This window comes from Lacerta agilis, chromosome 3 (genome assembly GCF_009819535.1).
Source record: "Lacerta agilis isolate rLacAgi1 chromosome 3, rLacAgi1.pri, whole genome shotgun sequence".
Classification (NCBI taxonomy): Eukaryota; Metazoa; Chordata; class Lepidosauria; order Squamata; family Lacertidae; genus Lacerta; species Lacerta agilis.
The window spans coordinates 96,794,179-96,809,031 of NC_046314.1; the positions used below are offsets into that span (position 1 = coordinate 96,794,179).

Genomic DNA, 14,853 nt, shown 5'->3' on the forward strand with positions numbered 1-14,853 from the left:
ACTAGGGGGATAATTTAATGGCTAATATAAGGAGGAGGAGCAACAGTTGCTCTTAGTAGAAGGAGCAACAGTAAATGAGCACATTTCTCACTGTAATGGGTTCTACTGGGACTTTATCATTCCCTTTCAGTGTCTTCAGCTGAGTGTAGCAGAGAATCAGCAGTGCCTGCGGCAACAATATCCAATGTCAGAAACCTTCAGCATGCTATTGGGCACCAGGTTGCTAGAGGGGCCGCTGGGGATATTGCAGCCCATGGAATTGCAGGTCTGAGGCAGCAAAAATGAGAAAAAAATATCTTGGTCTCCTTGGTCTTCAACCAAGGTAGCTCTACAAGGTTCTTGTGACACATTCCTGCCATGTGGCAGACACAGCTAATTACTGGCTCCCAACTTGCAGCATTACTTTTAGTTTGAGATAAGGGCGTGACTATGGAGAGCCCCCAAGTACTCTCATATGGATTAATCTCAGAGGACCTGGTCTTTCAAAAGTGGGCTGTGATTAGGGATGTTCATTCTGTGTGAAATTATGTGAACGAACTTAATCCTGGCCACCTCCTAGACTAATTTCATGGATCGGAATGCAGTTATCCTTTGGACTACACACTTCTGACTTTACGATGCAGGTTGTGGGTCAAAGATGCATACAAATTGCATATTTCAGGGAGAAATCCATACAAAAATGAACACTTTGGGGGGAAAGTGTGTTTTAGAGTGGAATTCTGTGCAATTTAAAAAATTGATGCATTAAAAATGGGGCAGAACGGATTTATGATTAAACATATGTGAAACTGACACTGGAGAGACTAAACCTCGGCTCTCCAGATGTTTTGAGACTTCAATTCCCATCAACCCTGACCACTGGTCCTGTTAGCTAGGGATGATGGGAGTTGTAGTCCCAAAACATCTGGAGGGCCAAGTTTGCCTATGCCTGGACTAACCTGTCTATCCGCTGTTGTGTTGTGATGTGGTGGTGGGGAGCTTATAAACAAGGACAAAATAACACTCTCCGTTGGATTGTAGTCCATGTTTCTAAAATATTTCCTGATTTTTTTTTATTTTTTATTTTTTTTGGCAATGATTTCAGCAAGCGGCACATGATTTCTGTACAACTAATGGTAAAACTTTACAAGTCGGCACAAGTGACCTTATGCCAAGTGTTACGCCGTTGCTCAAGAGGCAGAGACAAAACTGGCTCAATGCTCCTGATGATGGTTTCTTTATTGCTACAGAAGAGACCAGGTAAGAGGAAGTGGGGAGATAAGAGCCTGCAAGAATCAAGAGCGTAGACAGCCCGCTCACCCTCTCATTGCTAGGTAACATTCTGAGAATGCCGAAATGTATTCTTATGCATATGATGGATCCAGTTAGTCAATTCCCACAGGTGTCAAACACACTGAAACAGTCTCCATCAAGTGCTACGGTAATATTTATAGGCACATTTAAATCCGTAGAAAGACTGTGATCGGCGATCCAATATCAGTATCTCAAATAGGCAAAAGATCCTTCATGCTATTATTCTGTGCTAGAAAGAGAGGCTATTGTAAATATCTGTTCCTCACTTTCCATCATATGACCGAAGAATAAACATTTCCCCACAATTTAGCACTTAGGAAATTTAGCACTTGGTTTTTTGTACTCTGGCCAAGAGGTAGATATAAAAGCTGTGGGTTTTTCAGAGGGTGAACATGGTTTGTTCTTAGTTTATTTTGTGGGATTTTTATTCTTCCCAATATCTTTTCTTCATTACCTGACCATTATTTATCTCTGTATAAAGAACCAAAGGCAGCCTGTTCCTGAAGTGCTACCCTTGCTTAGTCCTTAAAAAAAAAAATATATTTCCATTCTTATTTACAAGCACAAAGATTTCTGAGTGCAAATGCTTCCAGTGCACTGATTGCCATGGATTCCCTCAATTATAGCTCATTCAGTGATGGTTTTTGATGATGCAACACAATCCCTTTAAAATGCAGGGGAAACTGGCAAATTTATTTTAGATTGAGACGCATCTCTCTATCTCTCTGTGTGTGATTATACATAGGTACATGGATGAATATTTACAGAACAGCTTCATTTATCCAAATAGCTTGAAAGCAGTTGGAAAATCAGGAATAACTTCTTGAATATTTCCATATGCCGTTGTTTGGAAGAGTAGAGAGCTTCAAACATACTGATTGCTCCAGGAGAAACTTGTTATGCTGGTGTTTCCAGCAGCAAGCTACTAAACGTGGATGTAGAACACATACCTCTATAAATAACTGTGTGCAAATGTTGGGGACACCTGTGGCAATTAACCTATTCAGTTATTTTGTTAACCTGTTGCACGTTTGCTGTGAGAAACACCAGTGTGCCCTGAAGTTATTGTAATGCAGAGCTTTCCAAACTGTGTGTCGTGACACATTAGTGTGTCGGCTGTCATGTGCAGGTGTGTTGCGCAAATGCTCCCCGCGCTCCTCGCTGGGCTGGAAAGGGGTTAGTTTAACCTCTGGTTTGCTAGTAAAATTGAATTACTGTGTCGCAAAATGATGCATGTCTAAAAAGTGTGTCGCCAATATGAAAAGTTTCCAAAGGTTTCTTTTACTTACCGGTAGATTTACTTGGACATGGACTGGAAAATCTTCACAGTACATTTGGGTGCTTCAGAATTTGAATAATGGCAGCTCATCTTAAATCTTTCTTCCACACGAACTTGATCACAGGTTACTATCAATGATGTAATGTGTTTTATGAAGCAGAGTGTTTTTACGAACTTTTCCTAGATCCTGGCGCTGCTCAAATTAGCAACATGCAAAAGGATGGCTTAGGGAACCAACACTGGGTATATATAGGTTACTTTTTCTGGTCAAGTGGAGCTTAGCAGCCCTTGAAAATCACTGTCTTTTGAAGACAGTGCCCTGCATTATTAGTTCTGCACCTAGCCTTTGCATGGAAAATATCTCCACTATAAAATTTCATATTCAGTTGGCTGATGTGTTTGGGCTCACATACGCAGCCACGTATCTAAGGGCATTTTTGGAACAGTTGCCCCAGCCCCACTGGTGAAACGTTAATTGTTGCACTGTTGGAAATTATTAAGCTGGAAAAGGAGCCTTATCTAATGCTGGGACTATGTTGTTAGTAATTCACAATTATTTATTTGTTTTCAGTGCCTATTTTATGGACACTTTATGCTGCTGACAGTCAACAATAAATGGGATGCAGCTTTGGGTCCTGCAAGGGACTAACAGTAGGAGTTTTGGCTTTTTTCTTCTTCTTTGAAGACTTGACCCCGGTGCCAGGGACAGGCAGTTGTTAGAGGTGAACCAAGAGGCAGCGCAGAGCTGGGGAGTCAGAGTTGAGGGACCAAGCCCTGAGACTGAGCTGAAGGATGTACAGAAACACAACCGAGGCAGGAAGATGGCTGTAGCTCAGACAAGATCACTGCAGACAAATAAACATACATGCCTTTGATTTGTCTAGAAAGGCTCAACCTGGGTAAGTGGAGCCAGTCCAGAGCCTAAGAATACTCCACAGTTGGAAGATGTCAGGAAGAGCTATGACTCAGTGGTAGAACATAGAGTCAGTCCCTGGGATCTTTAGGTAGGGCTCGGCAAGAGCTCTGTCTGAAACCTTGGAATGCTACTACCAGTCATAGTAGATAATACCAAGGTCAGTGAACTGATGGACTGGCAGCTTCCTCTCTTTGTGTGTTCCAAGATGCAGTTCTCCCTGGGTTCTGTGTAAAGATGCAAACAGAACTAGAACCACCCACATACCCTGCAACACGTTGCAATGAAAAACAAGGACACTACCTTCCATGCCCGCACTCCCACGTGAGTCACGTGACCTGCTTGAGATAACGGCCCCTAAAAAGTGTTTTTTTCAGGCATGGCACCCAAAAGCACACGTTTTGGGATGCTGCACAAGGTCGTCCTGCCCCACCCCAAAAAAGTGTTCTTTGGGGAGAAGATTGTGGCATGAGATTGTGGTGGCCAAAAAGACCACCACAATCATGGGGGATGGGGATGGTAACTGGGACAATTGGGTATGTAGCCAGTTCTAGCCTCTGCAGCTTCTGACACTATCAGCCCATTTTGGCAGCCCGCTCCATGTTGTTTATTATTTATATTTATATTTATATTTATATTTATATTTATATTTATATTTATATTTATATTTATATTTATATTTATATTTATATTTATATTTATATTTATATTTATATTTATATTTATTAATTATATACAACAATGCCAAAATAGAATTCCAATGTGTGGTATTGTGAAAAGCAAAGAAAAAAGTGTGATATTGTGGGGTTGTTGTTGTTTGGTGTAGTGGTTAAGAGCGGCAGACTCGTAATCTGGGAACCGGGTTCGTGTCTGCACTCCTCCACATGCAGCTGCTGGGTGACCTTGGGCTAGTCACACTTCTTTGAAGTCTCTCAGAGCCAGTTTGGTGTAGTGGTTAAGAGCGGCAGACTCGTAATCTGGGAACCGGGTTCGTGTCTGCACTCCTCCACATGCAGCTGCTGGGTGACCTTGGGCTAGTCACACTTCTTTGAAGTCTCTCAGAGCCAGTTTGGTGTAGTGGTTAAGAGCGGCAGACTCGTAATCTGGGAACCGGGTTCGTGTCTGCACTCCTCCACATGCAGCTGCTGGGTGACCTTGGGCTAGTCACACTTCTTTGAAGTCTCTCAGCCCCACTCACCTCACAGAGTGTTTGTTGTGGGGGAGGAAGGGAAAGGAGAATGTTAGCCGCTTTGAGACTCCTTCGGGTAGTGAAAAGCGGGATATCAAATCCAAACTCTTCTTCTTCTTCTGTTGTTGTTGTTGTTTTAAAGAAGGATTAACTTCAAAATGTTTATTAGTGAACAAAACAAAAAACATGATAATCTGTCTATCGTGGACTTCCAGAAGTATGGTCTGATCAGAGATGCTCACTTGAGGAGGGTGGGTACTTTAAATCAGAATATAGGTTTCCAATATTGTTACCATTGTCCACCATGAGTTCTCTAATCTCTAAAGTGCTTTATGAATACATCCAAGAAAAATGAAAATATTTTGTGTGTGGAAACATTACATGAAAATAGCAATGTTACAACATTCTCTTGATAATGCAAAACCCCTATGGAAAATTTTTCTAGGCCCTTTACTTCTGTACTGCAGAAACCATTCTTTATCAGCTTATTGGTACATTTTTCAGGCTGGCTTGTTCCAGCCTCCCTGTTCTAATATTGTACCCGGGTATCTAGGGTGGAATTATTCTAGAAATTCTGACTTTTTTCGCTGTTAAAGAGAAGCAAGGAAGGACTGTGGGGGAAAAGGTAGATCATTTACTCTACTTCTGGTTTCCCACAACCCTGCCCTTAATGAAAAGAAAGTCAGGATGTTCTGAATCAATATTAAGTCCTCTGCAAACTAAATTATTTCCTCAGTCTCTTCAATCTTCATTTCTATTGGTGTGTTTGTTTGTTTGTGTGTGTGTGTGTGTGTGTGTGTGTGTGTTTGTGTGTGTGTGTGTGTGTGTGTGTGTGTGTATCTGTTTGATTGCTGTATTTGTACAAGACACAAGTTCAGAGTGAATGCACACACACATAGATTTTAAGGCACGTTCTCATCACCTGATGAACTACAACACTGAGTGATGATTGAGCAGTTGCAGATCTTGCAGCCCATATTTAGGAAACGCTGGCTCTTCACAGACTATCTACATCTGTGTGCAATCACTATGTGCAAGAGAAGAGGTATTGCAGCAGCAAAACTCATCCACAGGTTGCATGCACTGGTCTGGTGAAAAGCTACAATCGACAAATGTGGCTGCTAGTGGAGCCATTCCTTCCTCCATGCATTGACTGAACACACACAGTGCCTTTGCAGTGAAAATGCAATATATATATTTCTGGATTCAGTTTACACATTTAGCTGCTAGATCTGTAGTATTGTGTAATATTGAGATGAGAAATTATGTGTGAATAATCTCTTGGAATCCTGGACCCTACAAGGGAATGGAGTGGGTGGAGGTGTAATAACCTGTCAATATTTTTCAGTAGTTAGCCTGCGATTCATCACCCCAATAAACTGCCCATGCAGAGAAAGTTTGCAGTTGCTTGTTAATCTCTATATATTTTCAAGAACTTCAAGGTACTATGAGCCTATATAATATGTCTTAATTTAGCTGTGTTTTGCTAACCCAGGCTCATTTTAGGCTTTCTTGTCCTCAAACGAAATAGCTGTAATATACGTTCTTTTGTAAATGTCTTTTTTTAGCTTAATGCAGGGAATGACTATGTTTTTAAAATTGGCTTCATTGTGCTAAATTGCCACTCTTGGTTTTTATATAACCAAAGAGTATAGAAAAAAATCATATTGCATTAGCCAGAACTTCAGGAGCAATGTGACTCTGAATGACAGTTTGGATTTGTTTAAACTTCATAATGCAAGGACCATTACCATGAAAATGAATGATGAAGTTGGTTGCATGATTGAACCATATTATGCCTTTTAAAAATGCCATAAATTTGTAATTTGCATGTATAAAATAAATATCATACATACAGAATAAACGTAGTAAATTTAGACTAGCAGAATTGGTAGGGATTGAAGAGTTATAGTTTAGTAACTTAGTAATATGTAGAAGGGCATCTACTTCCATGCAGAAGATCCCAGGTTCAATCCTTGGCATGTGCAGGTAGGGTTGATAATGTTTCCTTCTATCAGTGGGTGTATGTAGATAATACTGAGGTAGATGGACCAAGGGCAGCTTCCTCTCTTCCCCTTGTTAAGGTCAACACTGTTGAATTCAACACTGGAATTCAACATTGTGCTATGGCAAACATCCAATCAGGGCAAGCATTGGAGCTTGCCAGATAGAACAACCCCCCCAAACCACCTCCATCACTGCTCTGAGGGTTCTCCTGAACCCTCCATGACCCCATTTTGGGGACACTGTTGGGGCATGGGAGGAAGCCCTGTCATGCAGGCTGCAGCTCTTATGCATGGCTTGTGTTGATGGGATTCATTAGATGACTCTTGCCTTACATTTAGAACGAATTCAAATCAACGTTATGCATGAGGAAGCCTGCCATAAATCGGTGTCCTTCAGCTGCTTTTGGGTCTAGTCTCTGGAGCTTTCTGTAAGACCTAGACTGGAAGATTGCTCCAGATCCTGGTGATTTGAAACATATGTAAAATACGGACTGGACTTCTCAACATTACACCATTATTTTAAGGCAGTTATGAGCCATCATCATAAGTCCTTCACAGAGCTACCCACTTAAAGCAGACTTTAGTGTACCATGAGGTTAAATTGAAGAGTATTACGTTTAGGCTGCAGTCCTATACCATAAATCTCAATGTGACTAAACTCAATGTGACTAACTTCTAAGTAGACGTGTATAGGAAATGACAGAACTGAACCGTCAAATATCCTCATAGGTGATCTTAAAAGCTCTGATTGGTCTTGCCTCTTGGACCTAGGACATGCACCTTACGTGTTTGCTTTCAGAAACAATGACGTCTCATTGGCAGGGATGGCCCAAGACATTTTGGCACCTGAGGTGAACCACAAAATGCCCCACTCCCTGTAGGGAAGAAGGAGTGAGTGAAGATCTACTTCAAGAACAAGGGCAAAAAACCAAAACAAAAACAAAACTACATTGGAGGAGGAGACCAGCAGTATTCACCAGGAGACCACTGTAGAGGCAGCACTGGGGATAGGGGGGCTGCCAAGGAAGTAGCAGATCTGGCCCCAAGGAGCTGTGACAACAAAGGCCGTGGACTCTGCATTCCTTGAAGGCTGGATCTGCTGCCCCTGTGGATTCTGCTGCCTGAGGCAGTCGCCTCATCTTGCCTCACGGATTGGCCAGCCCTGACCATTGGTGTGCTCCCAGAAATGTGCTTGCCCTGTGAAGCATGCAGCCAGTCTAAGTATTGCACTACTCCTGATTACTAGCAATGGAATCCCACGTGTCTACTCGTAATTCCTATTAACTTCAAGGGAACTTACTCTTCCGGAAATGGGTACAGGATTGCAGCCTAAATCCCACATTTTTTCAGTTATGATTGAGACAGGCTTTATTATGTTGGACATGGGCTATTATTAATGCCAAGGTCTCATTGGTAGTTACCACCTGAGTCATTTCGTTGACTCAGGTGATAACTACCCATCATTCCAGAAAATATCTTATTATATCTTAACATAAAAAGCAGCCAAAGGATTTAAGTAGTTATTTTTAAAATAAATAAATTACCAGTAAATAGATAGTGTTGCTGGGAATTGCTTTGGACAGGTGAGAGGAATCTGGGTGGATGGGGGGAGAAGACACACACACACACACACACACAAGGCAGAATAGTTACTCACCTTTCAGAGCTTTAGGGAAAAGGTGATAAGAGCATAGCTACAGAGCAGTGAAATGCAGTGGCTGTCGCTTAAAGGACATCTTTACATATATTTTGGTGAAATTTTAAGTGCTCTGGAGCAGGGAGAATGGACTTATGTGTACAGGATGCAAACAAGGATGAACAAATAAAAGTCAGTCATTTGCCTCTTGTCCAGAGACCATAGCTGGTGTTCATAAGTTGTTGAGACCATGTGGAATATTTCATTGATCATTGTTAAAAAGCATTGAACAGCTCATGTGCTGGAAAAAGTGGGATTCAGATATATGAGTATATATATATATGAATATATATATATATATATATATATATATATATATATATATATATATTTATATATATAATTTCCCCTGCTTTGGTAAGCTTCAGTACAATACTGTTCATGTTTGCTCTGAAGTAACTCCCACTGTGTGGGGTTTAGCTCCCTAGCAAATGAGTTTAGGATTGAAACATTTACCATTCTTCTATGTTAAATAAACTACTACTAGATTCATCATTCTTAACATTTTCCCGTTTTGAGCAACATGTGAAAATGATTGGCTGTGCAGTGTATAAATCAGCCAGTTGTTTCTGTAGACCAGGGATGGGGAAACTGTATTCCTACAGATGCTGTTGGACTCCAACCCCCATTCAGCATGACCAGTGGCCAACAAATATGGAAACTGTGGCCCTTTAGTTGTTGTTGAAATGTACCTCCCATTATTCCTGACCATTGGCCATGCTGGCTGGGGCTGATGAGATGGGAGTCCAATAGCACCTTGAAGGTTACGGGTTCCCCATTCCTGCTGAAGACTTTCCTTCAGTGGGCCAATAAGCATATCTGTGTCTAGAACGACTCTTGAATGACTCAATGCTTGTTTCATTTCAGTGCGGAAGCAGTTAGAAACCTTCTCATGGTAAGTGCCTACTCCACTGGGAGCATATTCACTAAAACAGCAACATGACCTTCCATTTTATAAGTCTGCACAGCTTTACCTTTTGATGCTAGTAATTCACTTAAGAGGGCTCACAGTAGTCTCACCACACTGCAGAAACCATTTGTAATTCTCAAGGTACCTTTTATCCCCAAACAATTGGCTTCCCGGGTCTGTAATACTGCTTTGTGCTAATCATTTTCCTGCTTTTATTTGAGATATCTGGAACTCTCTAGAAAGTGGGGGCGTGGAAATAGGTCTTAAGTACCACTTAATCCTCTTCTGCTTGTCTTTAATTGACCCAGTGGAAAAAGGGAGGATATTGCAAGTGTTTTAGCAAATATCCCAAGAAGTAAGAGATTCAGTGGGTTTGCGTTTATGAAGTTTTAACAGCAGCTTTGACACCTTTCCCTATTGCTCCAGATCAGGATCTTAATGCTTCAATCCTGTACCCACTTGCGTGGGAGTAGGCCCCTTTGAACTCAGTAGGGCTTACTTCTGAGTAGACGTATATAGACAATTGCATTGTTCCAAACTGTACCATCCAGATCAGGCTGGGTTCCTTTCTTCGGGTTGCAAAGCCTCCTGACTGTTAGGCAATGAAATGTTCACAGGGCTGGGTCTCCAGCTCCCCAGCTAAGTAATTCAGTAGCATACCCTCTAACATTCCTCAGATAAAAATAGGGACATTCTATTCTACATCAGTATGACTGCTGCCTCCTTTCTTTTGCACATTAATTTTTTTATTAAAGTTTTTGATGATACAGACAACCCTCGGAAGCCCATCTTGCTCCAGCACTCACCCCACCCCCCATAACCTCATTGTCCCCCACAACCCTCAGCCAGCTATACCTTTCCCCATCACCCCCAGGGCCTGTTTCTGCCCAGGGTCTCATCCAGCCGCCACTTTCTCTTCAAGTCTGACTGCCTTCCTGTTTTTTATCTGGCATGACCGGCTGGATGGATGACTGGGCTCCCGCCTGGCTGGAGAGTTGCAGCCTCCCGTGGTGGGAACAGCAGTGTTGGTGGTGTCCCTGTCACCTTCCTCCTCCTCCTGTTTCTGCTGCTGCTGCTACACTGGCCAGCTGGCCGGTCTGCCTGGCTCCCTCCCTTTCCCCCCAACCCCACCTTCTTCGACTCCTAGGAGCAGCAGCAAAGGAGGTGGCAGCGGAGGAGGAGGAGAAGGCAGTCTCAGTAACCAACTCTCTCTTCCTCCTGCTTCCCCCAAAATGGAGCCATTTCTGGTTAGTGTACCTTTAACAAAGATGGGAATTTGAGGCTCTACACGACAAACTGAGAAGCCTTAAGGGTTTTCATGACAATTCCGGCATTTTTGGGACACTTGGAGACTATGCAGTAGGAAGCTGGTGTTGGTGAGAATTTCTTGGGATTGATTATGAGGGCATGTTTGGGGATTTGGGGCTATATCAGAGTCTAGGCAGCCAACAGCAGAGGAGAAGTGATTCCAACCAGGAATGAGAATTGTGGGGCAAAGAGGAGGAAACAAATACTACAGAAACCATTTTTACTTTAACAGGGTCAGAGAGCCTCCAGAACTTATGGTGAGCCAGCAACACAGGGAAATGAGCACTGGGCCAGTGGTGCAGTTTGATATTAGAACCTGGACAATGAACCTTTAGGTGGGGGCTTTTTAGATGGTAACATGTATTTCTTTTCTCCGCTTACTTCAAAATGTGGCAAGCCAGCCCTAATGCATTTGTGTGTTCTCCTGCTCATTCTGCTGAATGGAGCCCTGAACATCTCCCTCTAAGTCTTTTCCTGATCGTAACCTGCTCAATTGGCAGCAGGGTGGACATCTTAAGCAGCAAGCCAAGAAGACAGTATAATGGTAGAAAGGGAATAAGGGCAGGGCTGCAGGAAGCCTAGAAAGGTTGTAGCTCCATCTTTTTTGTGCATGCACTAGGTCCCAGGTTCAATCCAGGAGGGCTTTTGTGGTATCGTCCCATAATCTATACCAATATCTATATAGTTGCTTAGTCACAGAGGTTCAGCTACTTAGCCTGGTGTGGAAAACCGCAGATGACTTAACTTAGTGCTTGAAACACTGCAAAATATTTTGTAAAAAAGTTTCCAAGCTGTGTCTGTAATTTTGTGCAACTTGAAGGGATTAGAATTACTTTGTTTTGCAGCCAAGCAAACTTCACTGTACAAGAAATCAGGGGTGGGGGGGGGGGGAACCCTTCAGACATGTACACTAGCTATAATAAAAAAACCAAGAGGCTAGATAATAAACAGTGTCACAGTGAACCAAGAGAAAGTCCAGTAGCTTTGAACACTGCCGCATTTAATTTCAAGATTAAAATATGGCACATATGTAATGGCTTTAATTTAAAAGTACCTGCTCTCTTATTGGATTCTACTGTTAGAAATTGAAGCTGCAAATCTTAATGCTAGGCTGCCTCTTTGACTTCAGTATATGAACTTACTTTTGCCTCTTCCCTTCCTCCATTGCTTTTATAATTCTAGGTGCTTTCTCTGTGCAGAAGGCAATGGTGATAGTGAAAACTGGGTCTACAATATCTAATAGACCCATGCATCCATTTTTCTAAATGCCCAAGCAATGGGATACACAATGAACAACCCCCTCCAAGTCGGCTTGTCTGTTGACCCTGCCAACTTTTAATCGAGGTCTGCTAAAAAGCTTACCCACAGCTTCACATGTAAAGAAAATAAAGTCAAGTTGGGGGAGAGAGGCATAATCTGACCACTGTGTCTCTCCAATGACCTGGCACAATTCCCATCTGGATGCTAGATTAAGAATAAAATAAGAATCAGGACCTGAGTGCAACAGCAATTGATGGCGTTCCCCAGCAATTGCCATTCAGAGGATACTAGAAGTAATAAATAGTCATCGTGAAAAGTAGTAATTGATAGCCTTCTTCACCTTGTCTAATCCTCTTTTAATAAAACTATCTAAATCAGTGGCCACCCCCATATCTTTTGGTGGGAAATAACATAGTTTAACTATGTGCTGTGTTGTGTACCTTTATACTCCCATTAAATGGCAGTAGTCCAGGGCTAAATCACAAGCTTTGCATGCAAAAGGTTCCAGGTTCAGTCCCTGGCATCATCTCCAGAGCTGTTGCCAATCAGTGTTGATGGTGCTGCACTAGATAGACCAATAGTCTGTCTTAGCGTGTGTGTATGTTATATATATAAACACACACACACACACACACACACACACACACACACACAATCCCATCCTTCCCACCAAAGGAGTCCAGGGGGGCAGAGAATAAAATAGCGGAACAATAAACTTTTTAACTTTAAAAAAACAAACACACACACACAAAAAAATTCTTCTTTGCATTGTTTTCAAATACTTCATTAAGGACCTGCAGCAGCGATAACCACAAGCTCTGGTGCTGTATTTTGCAGTTTCTGGACAGTCCCAAGCAAAAGCTCAGTCAGTAAATTAGTCACGATGCATTACAGTAATCTAATTGGGAGGTTGTTTTATAAAATTCTTACTTTTGATATCCACGGAGCTCAAAGCTGATTGCATGGTTCTTCCTTCTGTGTTATCACCATAGCTGTCAACTTTCCCTTTTTTTGCAATGGGAAACGGCACTGGAATAAGGGAATTTCCCGCAAAAAAGGGAAAGTTGACAGCTATGGTTATCACAGCAAGAACCTGTGAGGTAGGTTATTCTGAGAATTGGTGGCTGACCTGCGGGAGATTTGACAATCTAACCATTATACCTCATTGATTACCAAAATGTGAATTATCATATGCAGGTGGCCTGTGCCACAGATGCCACAAGTAATAACAGTGCTCCATTATTTTAAAATAAAGCTGGTTTGAAGTTCCCAGAAATACTTGAGAGTTTACAGAGAGTAGTTTCCTTGCATAAATATTGATGATGGGTCAGCAGAATATTATTGGGAGGGAAAATGAGCTCCCCCGATGATGGAAAACAGCACCTCATTTATGCAACAGTCTCTTGCCATGATGCTCTGGCTTTCTTGAAGCACCCTGGAGCATTTGCTTTAGAATATCATAAATTGTAAGCCACTCAGACTGTCATCCACAAGAGCCTTTGCAGTGAGGACCAATCATGCCTCATAGGACATTTCCTTGAAGTTTCCACTTCCCCACTGCCTGACCCCCGTCATGTGAAATCTCTGCTTAGGGTACTCCATAAGGCTCTGAACAAAGAGACACTGGGGAAAGGGTTTCTTGAGTAGATGTTGATGGAATTTGCTCCATATTGTGGGCTGCTTTCCAGACTTGATGGTACTACAGCCATCACCAGAGCGTGTCACACTGGTGTTAAATAGACGGTTCTGAGAGCAATCTCAATAAAACTTAAATTTTATAGAATTGTACATGTTCTAGAGTTGGAAAGGGCTCTAGCTCAGTGGTAGGATGCATGGTTTCATGCAAAATGCCCCTGGCATCTCCAAGAAGAGTTGGACGGACTAGACCCTTGTCTAGAACCCTGAAGAGCTGATATCAGTCACTGCAGGCAATACTGAGCTTTATAGACCAATAGCCTGATTTAGTGTAAGAGCAGCTTCTTTAAAAAAACCACACACATCTTTTTCAAGCACTGCCATAAGGATTTTCAACAATAATAATGCAGAGCTGTCAGTTCAATTTCTCCCAGTTTCTACTTTTTCCAACCTTAAATTCAGTTTGCCACATTTCTGCAGCAATTCGCATAATTTTTAGCAAATCCTCATTATAATTCATCTGTGTTGCAGGGCCGACTTCTCACAATGAACACATTTTAGTGTGCAGTTTTGATTAATATGCAGATTTGTGGAAATATCTTTGTCTAATATAATGCATTTTGTATGCTATTTTTCACTGATGTTTGCATTTTTGTGCATGTTGCTTGGTTGGAGAATTGCACCACAAAATTCAGAGCAATGCACCTTCCAAAGGATAATTTTGTTTTGGTCCACATATTGTTTTGAGAAGTGCAAATTTAGGCAGTTTCTCATTAAAATGCAAGTGAGATTATCCTCGGTCCCTCTGATACTGATGAATGCAAATGTCATGAATATTTCCCCCCCAAAAGTAATTTCAAATACAAGTATTTAATTATTTGCACTTAAGCCCTGTCTCAACCAGATCGCAAACATATTAAAACAAATGTTCCCAAACTGAGCAAGCATTGGCCATTTTGTTTGAAACTATTAAAACTCATTAAGCCAAATGAACACATTGTTGACCTGCTCTGATCTACATGTGATGACTTGTGAACATTAGGATGAGTTCCTCAGCTGTCTCTTGTGCAACCTTTCTTTAGCGGCCAAGGTATTCAGTTCACAAGGGAATGTGGTTCTGATTAGAGAGTCTGTTTAGGAAAGTGTGTGGTGAAAATGCAGAATGGCAATTCAGTACAGGAAAATGATAATTAACATAATCAACATAGTCTCTTACAAGTTATTCCCAATTCATTATTATGTTTATTTCATAATAGGAAAGCTAATCCTTCTATAAATATTCAGAAGCCAGTCTTTTGCTTACTAAACAGCAGCAAGATTGATGTTTGCTAAACATTGCAAAAGGCAGTAGAGAGCTAAAAAAG

The 14,853-nt window shown here is 41.7% G+C and overlaps 1 protein-coding gene across 1 annotated transcript in view; it reads left to right on the forward strand.

The window, feature by feature from the left end:
* Window positions 1-14,853, forward strand: part of MTA3 (metastasis associated 1 family member 3) — a 121,586-nt gene that overhangs the window by 97,289 nt on the left and 9,444 nt on the right. The window contains 2 exon segments of the mRNA XM_033144869.1: window positions 1,085-1,239; window positions 9,244-9,271. Coding sequence (XP_033000760.1) covers window positions 1,085-1,239; window positions 9,244-9,271 — 183 coding nt within the window.